General features: G+C 40.9%; 1 protein-coding gene across 1 annotated transcript in view; it reads left to right on the top strand.

The window, feature by feature from the left end:
• The first annotated feature begins 3,281 nt into the window (after nucleotides 1-3,281).
• PPFIA2 (PTPRF interacting protein alpha 2) overlaps nucleotides 3,282-14,444 on the top strand; it is a 286,176-nt gene continuing 275,013 nt past the window's right edge. The window contains exons 1-2 of the mRNA XM_041409731.1: nucleotides 3,282-3,500; nucleotides 11,251-11,501. Coding sequence (XP_041265665.1) covers nucleotides 11,253-11,501 — 249 coding nt within the window. The 5' untranslated portion in view covers nucleotides 3,282-3,500; nucleotides 11,251-11,252. The remainder of the gene's footprint in view (nucleotides 3,501-11,250; nucleotides 11,502-14,444) is intronic.

Here is a 14,444-nt window from a genome sequence, read left to right as displayed (position 1 = left end):
GAAGTGGTGCATCATTAGTGTGATTCAGGTATGATTCAGGAATTGCTTTCCACTTACTGCGCTGACTTGAATCACGGAAGTTTGCCACCATTACTTGCTCCTCAGTTTGCACTGTTTTCAAAGTAACAGCACATCTTTTGCAAGTTGGTGTTCACCTCCCTATATGATCAGTTATTCCTCGAGAGCATGGTGGTGTCGTCTTTTACCCTGTTCATAGCAAAGGGTTTCATTATCCTCCACTTTGTTGGAATCAGCAAACGAGAAAGCCACACGGCAACACTGAGAGAGGGAAGGAAGACAGCTTTCAGATGTGTCTTTCTGACAGAAGATTATATATTTCTTTAAGAGTAAGCTGGCAAATGGTAAGGAGGACTTCCAAAGGTAACAAAGAATACAATCTCACAGTACTCTTCCTACCTGTGTTCACCCACTTACTTTATCAGCTGTGAGTTCCAGTTACTCAAACACCTGATGCCAGTACATATATATACAAATACATAATTTCCCACAGCAACGAGGCATTTCATACTTCTGGGGTTATTAATGGAATTATTAGAATTAATATAATAGAATAGATAGTATATATATTTTTATGAAATAGATTGTATTATAATAGAGTAACATTATCTATAGAATAGATGTATATAATAGATAATAGAATTAATATAATGCTTGAATCTTAGGTAAGCAAAACTATGTTTTGGAGATCTAATGGTCAAATTCCATTCAAGGGGTTTTTAAGCTCGTAATTAAGTAGTACACTACAGACCTTTCACTACTAAAGTTTCTGTGGAATATATTATTATACTCATATGCTCTTGATCAAAACTCTCCACTTAGTTAGGTTTTACCAAAATATGTCCCTTATTTTAGGGAGATTTCCTTTATTATTACCAAGCCCCAATATCTTTCTCCATCCCAGTTTTTGTGGCTTATTCACAGTCCTTCATTTTCCATTCACTTCTTCGTCCATCTTATTGACCTCAAACCCCTAGATGCTTGAAGAGAAGGAGGCTCCTGTTTAAATTGGTGCCACAAAGCACAGGTGCTAATTGGCAGCTCCTGCACTCTGCAGTAACCTCAGTGACACGTGGTACTGCAGCCACTTACTCATCTGTGAATCTGCAAGGGAGAAAATAAGGGCAGCAGGTCAACCAGTACAGGTAGCAATGCCAATACCTTGAGTAGCAATAACAATCTTTCTGTGCTGGGCTTTTGTTTTAATGATTGAAAGTCAGTAGGAAGGATGGGCATGAGGAGCTGAGGGGCCAATAGACTTCCAAAATTATTCTACAAATATTTGTAAATCAAATGGCTGTGAAGGAGGTCTGTCTGCTGTACAGCTTGCAAATAATTGCCCCATCCAGTACATGGAAGAGGGGCTGGAATATTTACCAAGGTGAGTACTGAAAACAGTCACCTTTGGTGAATATGGACAGATCTCTCACATGTCTGGCAAACACTTTATGCAGGAAAACACCGTTTGAAAAGGGGAAAAGGCAGGATGTCATCAGTAACACCCATCTTTATCAATATTTAGAAAAGAGTGATACTTCCATGCATAGAGATGTGTTATAAAAAGAAACAGTGGTGAGTTCTAGAGAGTTCAAAGCTGCAAATCCTGATCTTTAATTTCAAAGAAAGGGAAAGAAAGCTCTTAACAAATAATGTAAAACACCCCATCAGATATATGCTCCTTTGAGGCAGTTCATACCAGCCAGCCTGGGTGGTGCCTCCCGAGCATAACTGCTCTCAATAATTGCTTTTTGAATCTCTTCTTCCTTACTCTCCTAACTCAAGCTCAGATTTGTGATAGTCATGTGGTAGAAGAATCTTATAGGTGACAGTTCTTGCCCTCAGCTACAGTGGGATTATCAGACAACTGCTCTTATGGTTTGTATGCTGATAATTAAGTCAAGATAATGATCTGAAATGACCTAGTGAATTGACAAAAAGCCACTTGGAATAGTGGCACAGGTGGAGAGGAAGAGTTATTTTTTTCTCTTTTCACCTATGCATTACAATGAAAGGCCAAGATTGGCAAAACACACTGGCATGGCACCAGTATTTTCTTTGCACTTGGATTTGAAATGTCCATGTTGACAACTCTTCTCAGCTATTTGCCGGGGGGCTCGGATGCTGCAGCCCCTCCAGCCCCCCGGGGGCCGCACTGGCATCGGCAGGGGAATTTTACGGGCTGGAGGCAGCGCCGCTGAACATCCAGGTCACGCCCTGGTGTCCCCTCTTTTTGTTTTTGTTTTTTTTTTTTTTTCTCCTTAGGAGTGGGCGTGAGGGAATTAACGCCGAGCGAGCCGCGAAGCAGCGGCAGCAGCATCTGGGGAGCCGCGTGCGTGAGGCAGAGGAGGCAGACGCGATTACTTCAGAATTTATTTAAGGACTGGTGAAAACCACTGCAGCGGCTCCAGGGGAAGTCCCCGCGCCGAGCAGCGCGCCCGGCCCGGCCCCGCCGCGCCGCTCCTTCCGCCTCACGCCCGCCCGCCGGCCCCGGCCGCGCTCCGGGCCCGGGCACGGGGCGCCTGCCGCGCCCGGCGCTCCCCAATGTCTCATGACAATTACACGCCCGGACGCTTGAGATTATGGCAGGTTTTATCCCTGCTTTCTCACGGTTGGATTACCGCAGATGATACGTTTTATTACGCTCTACGGTTAGAAGAGATGTTGTGGCGTTTGCCTGAGCTCCTTAAATTACAGGCTGTAGTAGCGTAGCGCTGCCGTGCCAGTCGCGATGCCGGTGTCCCCGGGCGACGCGGGGCTGGCAGCGGTGCCCAGGGCGCGGCCACGTGCCGTGGGTGACCGCCGCCCGGGGCTCTCCCGCTCCGGCTCCCGGCTCCGGCTGCGCTCGGCTGACAGCGGGCTTTGCTCGGTGCCAGCCAGGCAGCGACGAGCCGTGGGCAGAGGATTTCTCTCTGTAAAGCAGAGAACCGCGTTAGCTTTTTGATCATGCAGGCAGTCGTGCGTGCGTGTGGACTTCGGTCACGCGCAGAGACATAATTAGCCCGGGAGGTATCGAGGAACCAGATACCGCTCAGTTAAGTTTAGCAAAAGATAATAAATAAAAGAAAGATGCTTTCGCCCTGCCCCCTCCCCCTGTGATCGTTTGCCTCCAGCTGCAAAGATGCTGTTGCTCGAAAGGGACTGCTGGAGCTTTAAGAGCCGCTCCCCCCCGTCCTGCTCCCGACAATGGTCTGAACCGAGCTCTGCTTCCCAAAGCAAAATTTGTAATATGCCATTTTTCCCATGGATGCTTCTCCTCTTGGCTGCTGACGAAGTGACCGAAGAAAATGTTGAGGTGCCAAGCAGCGAGACTTGCCGGAGGACGGGTGCGGGGGCTTGAGGTTCCTCGGAGCAACGCCTGTGTCACCATTTCTAGGAAGATGGTCCAGGAGTGCTCGGCTGTGTGAGTCCCCGCTCGAAGCCGGTGGAGACTGCGGTTGTTATTGATCAAGTGAAATAGCAGACGCCGAAATAAAAGATACTAGGTACTGAACCTTCTATTTCTGAGTTAGATATTCCTTCCTTAGCCCCGATATCCTCAGGGGATGAGATGCAAATGCAAAATCTAGCTGTCTGCCTCTTGCTGTTGCACTTGTGTGGTATTTAAATGCATTTCTTTAATGGGAGTTGGGGGCTTTCAGACTGAAAAATGTGAAATCAACTTATTTTTTTGGTTGTGGTTAAGGGAGGTAGGAGATGAGAGGGATGGCATAAAGAACAGATAGTTGGAATGAGTCCTTTTTCTAAGGTACGGTGTTGACCGCCCCTCCTGTGTGGAAGGAGTGCAGGATGCTTCTGTTAAAGGTGATATCATAGTTTAGTGGAGACTGGCAGGTAAGGAGTTAACTAGGAGGAGGAATATGCATGTAATGCAACTCAGACAATAGGAAGGATTTTCCTTATTGGAATTACACTGTGCTGCCTCAGAGCCATCCTGCTGAGGACATCTGAAGAGACATAATTGCAGTAAGATCTGGTTTTATCAGTCACTATATCTATTTAATGATTTGGAAAAAATAGCTTGTAAATGCAAAATACCCGGAACGATCCAATGAAATGAGTTTTCAAGCTGATGTCACTGTGGACAGGCTAGAATGTATGGTAGGTAGATTGCTACTTCTTTTTCCTGCAGCAAAATTACAAGTAACTTGAAATGACTCCTCAACTGTGGTGTGCAAATCAAACACAAGAGTAAATAGAAAACAAGCTTTTAAAGCCACTTATGGATAGAAAGGTGAGGGACTAAAATTAGATTCACATCTAAGGTGGTGGCCTTCAAGGTGAGCAAAATGAATGCTTGTTTAAGAGCCTTTGTCAGGCAGAAGCCAAGTAGCTTTGTGTCTTCTTATTTCCAGAGCTTCCCAAGTGAAAGAACTCCATCTGGTAAATAATTTCCAGGCTAAATGAGATCGCAGAGGTGTTTGTTACAATATTCACTTGAATAAATAATTCTAAGACTCTTGCACAATTGAGATAACAGTAGATGCCAAGTAGGGTGGGGTCCAGTTAGAAGAAGGAAGACAACTTTTTCATTTTCCACCTCTATAGGATACACACCACAGAAATTTCAGGTAGCTATAGAGAAAGTCAGTATTGAGGACATACTTTGATACCTGGTCCATACATGATCATAATCAGAGAAAAGTTAATATAAGAGAGTTGCTATCAATTAATTTGTTAATGGAGTCCCTCCTGAAAAGAAGCTTTCTATAACTCTTAACCATGGATGGCCATATCCTGTGCTCTCTGCTGGAATTTTTGTCCTTTCCCTTTATCTGGATGTTTGAACTGAGCTGCAGATTTCCTAATTGGGCTAATATGGAGTTCACTCTTGATGGAGACATAATGCAGCTAATGCTATGACATTTTTGCATACAGCCTGAAAAATCTTAATCACAGTGAACCACATTCTTTCTCTCTCCAGTAGGACAGATTACTTTAAGCAGTCATTGCTTTTTGGCAATTGGGTGTTGTGTGTTTAGAGGGGAAACCTGTTCATGATTTCTGGTAATATCGTAGGCAGTGGTCACACAACATCCAGCATGCTCCCTGGTATCACATAACATGCATTTGTGATCTTTATGCCTTTGGTTGGAGGGAGTAAAATGACAGAAGATTGATGGCTTGTCTGTGTTAGTGACTTTTTCAACCATCTGTACTGATCCAAACCCACTGAAGTCCGTGATAGAATTTCCATGAATTCAAGTATTTGCTGGATTTGATTCCATGCAAATAACTGGAGAAAACACTGAACTAGGAACCAGTCAGCCTGGAAAAGGCTTTGTAGTAGATGGTGCAGTAGATACATGATGGACAAGAAAGATAATGTGTTTTGAGAACTTCAGTGTACTGCTGCTCAAGCTGCCATTGGGTATGGCTGTGATACCTCAGCCCTCAAGTCCAGAACTACTACTAAAATAAAAGTCTAGGTTTTGTTTCAAATAAGAGTTCTAAAGTTATTACATTACCTAAAAGTCTATTTCTAGGGAGTGTTCATGTGCTACATGGATTTCAAGGGCAGCAGGAATTTGTCAGTATCCTGCTTCCCCTTCAGAACCTCTCTGGGGGTTTGGGATAGTTGCAGGTGCTACACAAGTTCACTATGTGTTGCAGTCCTTGCAAGTTTTGGATGCTGTGGGGGTACCCTGATCAAGGGAATTGTAATACTGCTTCGTGGCTCAGGATGGATCAAAGGAACAATGATTATTTCACAGTAAAATGCTGGTGACTTAATGCATCTTTCATTGAGGGATTGCTTTACTTTCATTCAGGATACTGGGTAGAGTGATAAACTTTGTACTATAGAAGTACTAAGTTCGGTATCAATGGAGCTTTTATTTTTCTATTTAAAGAAAAACACATTTGAAAAGTCTTACTACTGTTGGCTTAGATCAGTCAACCATAACTTTATTTAAGTTGTATTACTACAGGGCAAGTCAGCCTTTTTTCTGGCAAAGAACACAAGCTTTCCTTCTCTTCTTTTGAATGCAGAGGTATATAGTGCACATTTAGCTATTAATATCAGCTCTTTCAATTGAAGAGAATGCCACCTTGTTTATTCCTTTCTCTCCTCTCCTTCCTCTTCTTTGCAATCCTGGCTGCATGGGAATTACTGCATGAAATGACGTACAGGAGAGCTGATTCTGTTATCATGGACTTCTGTGGTCTTGAAAATATGGGACAGAGGTGTTTTATCCACCATTTGCAGTTCTTAACAACCACTGGAAAGAAACTCCAGCTCCCTCATTATTCATTCTTTGCTGCCTGTGTTCCACTTAACATGCCTTCAGGTTGGAGTAGATGATCTTGAGATTCCTTGCAACCCTAAGTATTCAGCGATTCTGTCATATCCTGAGAGCAAGGTGGCTGTCTACTCACTAGTGGGTTGCTGTAGTTACCTGGCCTGTACCTCCCTTTCTCCTGATGACCAATTGGTCGATTCAGGTCTTAATTACCTGTTCACCTTCTACTTACCATTTTCCCCCCAATTTCTTCTCTACCATTTTCTGGGGCAAAAGCCTGCAGTTCTCTGGTGGCACAATGAGCTGCAGTAGCTTGCCAGATGCACGGTTAAGCAGCACAGGTATAACCAAGTAGGATTTGAGGTACCAAGTCTTGGTAAAGAAAGCTTTAGTAAAATCCTTCAGTGGGAATTTACTCAGTCTCTGCAATGGTGCCTCCTTATGGCTGGGTACAGATACATGAGCTTACTCAGTTCATCGTTCCTTTGAAAAGAAGCAAAGTCTGTGTTTTTGCGTTCTTGGATTTGGTAGTTGATTTGTTTGAGTTCTATCCCATGGAATTATACCATGTGGAAAGGACCTTTGGAAGTCATTTGTGACAACCCCTTGCTCAGTGCTGGGCCATGTCCAAAACAAGATGAGTCTGCTCACTGCAGGTTTGGAAAATGAAAAGAAAATTCAGTGTTACTTGTAATTTTCAGAAATTTAAGGCAGATATTTATGCACTCCAATTTTGTCACATTAAGATTTTGTCACATTACCTGAAACTTATAAGAAAAGTTAGTTGCAATTTAGAATTGTGATAGTGCAATTCAAGGTTTCTGTTTTCAACTTCAGAGACAGGATCCTAATGTTTCCTGTACATTGTTGATTGTCTTTGCTTATTGTCCCCTTTTTGTCACTGTCAGGTCTGAATTGTTTTTTACTAATAGGACTCATCAAAGAAATGTAACCGTAATTGCCTTGTGGGAGTTGATTGGAATGTATAGATTAGGGAAAAGGATACTCTGGGATAACAAATATCTGAACATAGGAGCTGGCATGTGCAGACCAAGTGGAGAGCATAAAATATATGCACAGACTCGAAGATGTTTATGCATCTGATTTTCAGTGTGCATTCAGAGTTGAATGAGAAACTAACAGCCTATTAAACTCTATAAAACCGGTTCAAAAGAGTGGAGGGCTGGGAGTCTTCATTCCAATCTTGGATCTTTTGGTGCCATTTGGGCATATGGTTATGTTCCATCAATCATATGACAAGCTGATAGACATAGTTAGAAAACATGGAATATCCAGATGTCAGTTTGGATGTGCTTGGTCACATATAGCAGCTGTGGTTTGAAAAGTCAAGTTCTCTGAGCCTAGCCAGTTTTTGGAGCAGTAAGAATGGAGAACAAAAAGGAAGCTTAATGGCAGTACTTTACTGATTTTCAGTTCAATTCTGAGTGGGATTGATATCTACATGTTTAGAAAGCACTGAGTACCTGACACAAATACCTGCTATGTATGCATGGATCTGTAGAGCTGTACATATATCATAAGTCCAAGATGCAGCTGTCTTGTGTATATGAGACTTGATTCATGCATATATAGGGAAAGGTATCTGAGTTTTTCCAAAAGTTTTGTAAATTCACAGATCAGATGCAAAAGTGTGTGGCATGGTAGTTCTGAAGTGTAATAGGAGTGGGCCTGCCAATAGTCTTATTTTGAGCCTTTTAGAACTACAGCATTGAATATGTCTGTGTCTCCCATATAAATACAACTGAAAAAGGCATATAATTTTTACAAAAAGAATTACTTATTCTGGTTAATTTATTAGAGAGATCACTTTCAGTGTTCAATGATTGAAATCCTTCCTGTATAAAATATACTTCAGCTTAACATAGATTTATGGTCTGTGATAAGTGGGGAAGAGTAGGTAGGTAGAGTGATTCCTTCTAATTTCATTGCATGAAATATTTCAGCTGATTATAGTATGAAACCACACTAAAAATTGTTGGCGTTATGGAGGTTTTTAATCACCAAATTTAGGTTTAAAATTCAAATTACATAGAAGGAAAATCAGAAATGGCCCTCTTTCCCTACTGGAAATTTTTAAAATATAATTCAGGTTACTCAGGATATCACCATTAGCAATCAAACCAAAGTGATTGTAACAGTACTATTTTTATTCTGTGTTTTAGCATGAATCCCTCAGTTGTTTCTGTCTGTATGTGTAGTCTTGGTCACCTATGTCCTTCTGGTGTATGCAAACTAAATTCCTTTCAGGGATAACTAAGCAGGGAGCTGACTCTTACATTTGAATCTCCTGACCCTGTGTGTGAACCACATCATCCTGTGGTTAGCCAAATGTTAACTAATACATGCCTACACCATCAGGAAACGTCAAGAACTCTTGTAACTCCGTGACATATTTCATTTCCTGTATAAAAATCCAAATGCATATGTGCCCTTCTATTTGTCCTCAGCTTCCAATCTTATACTACTAGGCTGTGATCAGTCTGTTTGCTGACGCTCCTCCTCTGTTCCTGTGAAGTTCTTCCTCTGCTTTACCTGCCCTAGCTTTTGTTGCAGTCCCTCTTGATAAGCCTTCTTTCCTGGTTTTTTCTTCATTTAAAAATTCTTCAGATATTCTCAGTATTTTGATTCCTTCCTGCTATCAAGGAGGAATAAGGTCCTGGGGAAGTGGCTCTATTCTTCAGCATCTGCTTGGGAACAGTGTTAAATGGTGGCTGCCTCAGGACATTGAAAGCATCCCATGTGTTGGCACATGTAAGAGTAATAAATGCCAAGAAAGTTTTAAAAAATGAAAACAAAAATGTTTTTCTAAAGACAAGAAGACACAAATCATAGTAAATCAAACAGGATGGCATACTAGGTCTTTCATGAAAGGCTGTAAGGAATTTTTCTTTGGAAGCCCCACAGGAGACCTGCAGTTGCTTGAGATTTTGTTCCTTTTTTTGTGGCTTAGTGACCCAGGAGAACTCTGAGAAGCCAAGTTTCCTTCTGAATTGTTTGGGGTCCTCTTGGACCCCCACAAACAATCTGTGTGAGGTCATGATCCAGGATTCCCATATCTCCTGCTCCTTGCTGTTGCAAGAGTCGAAGTGTCCCTTTCTGTCACACCCTAGCAGCATTTCTATCTGGCTCAGGTTAACAGACTGCTTTGCTGTATTTCTCTTCACTCTCAGGGTGGGGGAGGGAGAGGATGCATCTGGTTCCAATGGAATAATGGTATTGATCTCCGAACTTCCAGAAAGCGATGTACATCACCAGGCTGACTGCAAGAACTGCTGTACCTTTTAATGATTCTCCTGGGGCTGTGAGCTGTGGGAGAAAACTTCCAAATAGCAACTTCCTACACCAGGAACTGCCCACCCATTCCCTGCCTTCTCTGCTGTCTTAGTCATAGCCCAAGTTTGTTACTTGTGCTGTCAGAACAATGCAGTCCAGGGATTCAAAATAAGAACAATGCATGTCCCCCTGCCTTCCCTGAATGCAGCAGCTGAAAGGGACGAGATGTGATAATAGTGCCATGAGCATTCAACTCATGCATTCCCTTATTACCCCACAACCACTTACATGTATGGCTTCCCACATCCCCATAATGACTGTGTGAGATTTTGTATCTAGTGTGAATGCAAGATGTAGAGGTAGCAACAGCTGTCCACACAGAGCTTTCCCTACCTCTTCTCACACACTCACCAGCATTCCTGCAAAATTGCACCACTCTCACTCTGCCACAGCCTGTGTGCAGGGGTAGCAAATGCTGTGCCCTTCACACCAGAAACCTGATCTGCATGTGTAGCACATTGGAAGTAATTTCTTGAATGATGAAGCTTCATTGATCAGAATGTCCTGGGACAAGAAGTGTGACCCATGAGATGTTGATGATTGTGAGGCAGAAGGGTTTGGTGACAATCCTGATTGTTAACTTTGGTCTTGGAGAATGGGCATGCAGAGACCATGGTCTCTGGCCACCTGGTGCATACTGGAAAGTTATGATTGAACTGAGCAAGTGGGAGATGGCCTTGGAATTTTTTAATTATCCCTGTGTTCGCTGTGAACTTGGCCATCCCAAACTGGTTAGCCACAGGTGGGAGCTGAGTGGAGACTGGTTATGGCCCCTTGCTGAGTGCAGTGTACTTACACAATGTTGTGAGAGGTTCCTGGAGCCAAGATGGGCTCCCCTGGCTGGCATCCCCTATCCTGAGGTCCCTGTGGACAGTGGAAAAAGCAGTCAACATCAGCAAGCTCTCCCAAAGATTCCTAAAGCTTCTCACTGTACACAAAGTGGGGGTTTGAGATTTATATATTTAAGGTTTGGAGCTGAAGTATGGCACTAGGTGATGTTATTTACTCTGCTCAGGACAGATTTAAGAAACAAACAACAGTGATTCTGTTCCTGGTAATTCAATTTGCACAAGATATCACAGGGATGTAATTAGCAGAGGTTCTGTTCTTGACCTCTTACTGAACAAGCTCACTGGAGAATAACTTCCCCTGAGGATGAGAATAACTAGATAGAAAAATAGATTAACCTGGGATTTTAAGGCAGCATGATACTGGATCAATGGTTAGCCTGAACTGTACTGTAGAATTGCCTAGAGGAAGACAAAATCTGGCAATTAAGTAAGAGAAGGGAGAAGAGCAACAATAAGGGAGACTACAATTGTAGAGGAAGTATTTTCTCTTATTTTAAGAGAGTATTATTTCCAAAGCTATTAATTTAAAATATTCTCTAACCCTCCACCTCCCTCCAGTCAGTCTTTAGTTTTGGGAAGCACATTCAAAGTCTTTGCTCTGTGGAATTAGTCACTGTATTTAATTCCTCCCTATTGACCATCTGATTAACACAGCACACAAGTTTAAAAGTGGGAACAATGCAATAATCTACTAACTGTGTCCATGTGACAGTATATTCCTCTTATGAAACATCTTCAAATGTTTTCGCTACTGAAGAGCTGTTCCTTGATTTGTGTTTCTTTTAAAGAAATGATGTGTGAAGTGATGCCAACGATAAATGAGGACACCCCGATGAGTCAACGGGGGTCCCAAAGCAGTGGCTCGGACTCGGATTCTCATTTTGAGCAGCTGATGGTGAACATGCTGGATGAAAGGGACCGTCTCCTTGATACCCTTCGGGAGACACAGGAAAGCTTGTCACTTGCACAGCAACGCCTACAGGATGTCATCTATGACAGAGATTCCCTCCAGCGACAGCTGAACTCAGCACTGCCTCAGGTATGTTGTTAATAAAGATTCTTTTTTTTTGTTTAGGTTCACTAATTTTTTTACTTAATACCACTTACTTTAACCCTAATCAGTATGTATTCCTTGAGGTCCAAATTTTGCTCCCATTGACGTCAGCTGCAGAACTCCTATTGAATTGATAGTACCTGGTTTGACCTCTATGGAACCTCTTTTCATATTTAAGAGTAGGAGTAATGCTGTTGACTTGAAGGAGAGCAAGATGAAGGTCTGTAGCTACTGGTTCTTTTGGCTGTTGCTCTAGCATTTACAACGGGTGAGGGATCATTTAAATAAAAGATCTAGTGGTAGAAATAAAGCAAAAAGAATGAGGATGTTTTCTAGAGGCTTCTCTTCTAATAAACAACAAATAAAACTAACTAATTAGGCTAAATAAGGTATGACACAACCCCAATAAACCAACTGATATGTTAATATTTTAATTCAATTAAGTTTAAATAGTTATATAAATCTCATTAGCTGAAGTTACCCTAGTCTTTTTTAGGAACTTCAAAACTGAATGACTTCAATTAAAATACTAATCTGATATTATATGTCAATATTATAGGTCAAGAAATTGTTTTTAATATACTAGAGTTAAAAGCAAAAAGAAAAGATTTTACTTCAGTCTGCGTATATGTGGCCAGAGGTTGGAAAGATATCATGATTCAAAATTCAGATTTTCTCTGTGTTTTTTGCTTTATGTCTCTCAGCTGTCATGTATTAGGGAATGTGACCATGAGGACCTAGGGAGGAATTAGGACAGTGTGTGGCTGGAATAAAGAAGTAATAAGGATGAATGAAATGAGTAAGAAAATTTTTAAGGGTAGAAGAAGAAAACGGCACCCTCTGGAATAGTGTTCAAGGGCTAGCCTCAGTAGGTTTTTGAAATATCTTGAGATAGGACAAAATGAGAGAGAGACAGACTGTAATCATTTGAGGAACAGCATTAGCAGCTTGAGCATTAGCTCCAGAAAACAAGAATGCTTGCAGCTGTTTTGGGACAAACAAAAAGGAGTAGCAATGATCTTGATATACTGTAAAATCAAGATTGGGTTTTTTTTTTTTTCCTTTTTTCTCTTTATTTGTGGGCAGTTGAGCTTCTTTTTACAGATATGTCTACATAGAAGAGCGAAAAAGAGAAAGTGAATGACAGCATAAATCCTTTATTCAAAGGTTTACTGCTGGAAATTCAAAGAAGAGGGGACGCTCTGCGTCTGTGAAGTCCCATTCAGTGTGCTGCTCAGTGTGCAGAGGCACTCTCCACTGAGCCCATTGTGAGGTATTTTTGTTGAGCACTAGCAGGTGTCTAAGCCCTAATGAGTCTTGCATATGCAGAACTCCTGCTAAAATACTAGAGACTAGCTAAGGAAAATAATATTCAGTATAAATGCCATACAGAGCCTAAAAAAATAAATTGTAAGGAAATGGATCACAATAGTATTTTATTCTTTATTTCTTCTACTAAAAAATAAGGATTAAAATTATATTGTGTTACGTAGTGTTGGATGATAGCTATACACCTCCTGAAAGCAATAGATTTGTCAGGTGAGTGCTTTGATCTACCATGTACCATTAAGAATGTGTTTCAGGTAGCATTCATATTTATATCTAAGAGAGATGTAGGTTTCCCATATGAGATACTGTGTGACACAGTGCTTACACCTTAAAGCAGAATCAGGTTTTATGTCTATCAAATATGTTATCTAGATCTTCATGTAAGTAATTAAATTCTGTAGAAATCTGTTCTTATAAGTACAGAACACTGGTTTAGTAATATAACATCCTAGTAATAAAGTCTTTCAAGGATGTGATTTTCATATCACTGCCATACTATTTAGTTTCAGTTCTGGACTTGAGATATTCTACAGAGTACTTTCACAGTTGTTCGGTTTATGGTTTTATGAATGGCAAGCTTGCCTTGCTAACTGCCTGTTATAGCCTTCTGACAACATACTACCTAGGACTTATTACCTAGTGGAGAGGAAGAATTCCTTCTTTACTCAGTTTAGGAGGAGAAGATATAAATATACGATATCTATGTGCTAATTATCATTTAGTTACAATGTGACATCTAATGAGTCTTGCTTTATCAGAATTTATTCTTTTAGTTCTTGATCCCTTAAGTGGTTTTCAAAATTCAGTTATTTCTTAGTGTTTACATAGTGCTTTGTGCATAGAAACTGTGTATTGGCACAGTTGTATTCCAGAGCATTTTTTTAGGACAGTGGTTTTGCTTATTGTCTGTTAACTGTTTACAGTGAAAAATATTTCACTTGTGGAAAAATCATTACACTTGTAATAAATAGGACCTGCACAAAAAGAGCTTGCGTGAAAACTCAGTCATTGAAAAATCTTGTCTGATGGGAAATGGGAGATCATAAATAACATTAAATAGGAAGCTTGTGTTATTAGTTAGTGCTGTTAACAGCTGTTAAGTCTATAGCCAATGAATGTGGATGTCTTTAAGTTTTTATACTGGTCTGCACTGCAACAGAAAAATGTACATTTAACTGTGTCTTTGAGTTACAGAAATATAGTTGTCATGCTATCATTCAAATAAATTTTATTTCCATTAGATTGGCAGTTTTAACTTTGTGAACATCTGTGTGTAACTGAACAGCTCTGTTTAAGGAAAGAGGAAAAAAGTGAGCAGAAAATTACAGATCAGCTAGTCTAAATAAAACAAGAGGGATGACTTTAATCTTGTTTTGGAGGACAATCTAATGATATGTCCAAAAGCTAACTTAAAAATATGACAAGGGTTTATCAAAGTTATCTTTATACAGAGAAACTCAACATGATTCTTTGGTACCAGACTTTTTAGATTGGGAAACTACAGTATCCCTAAAATGATGTCTTTTGAAGTCACCTCATTTAAATTACTAATAGATGGGAGGCATGTAAGGAAAAGCAATGTAATGATTAATAAGGTAA

This window comes from Onychostruthus taczanowskii, unplaced genomic scaffold, assembly GCF_017590055.1.
Source record: "Onychostruthus taczanowskii isolate IOZ18803 unplaced genomic scaffold, ASM1759005v1 scaffold31, whole genome shotgun sequence".
NCBI lineage: Eukaryota > Metazoa > Chordata > Aves > Passeriformes > Passeridae > Onychostruthus > Onychostruthus taczanowskii.
The sequence above is the reverse complement of the archived record's forward strand: the minus strand, read 5'-3'. Positions and strand labels throughout refer to the sequence as shown.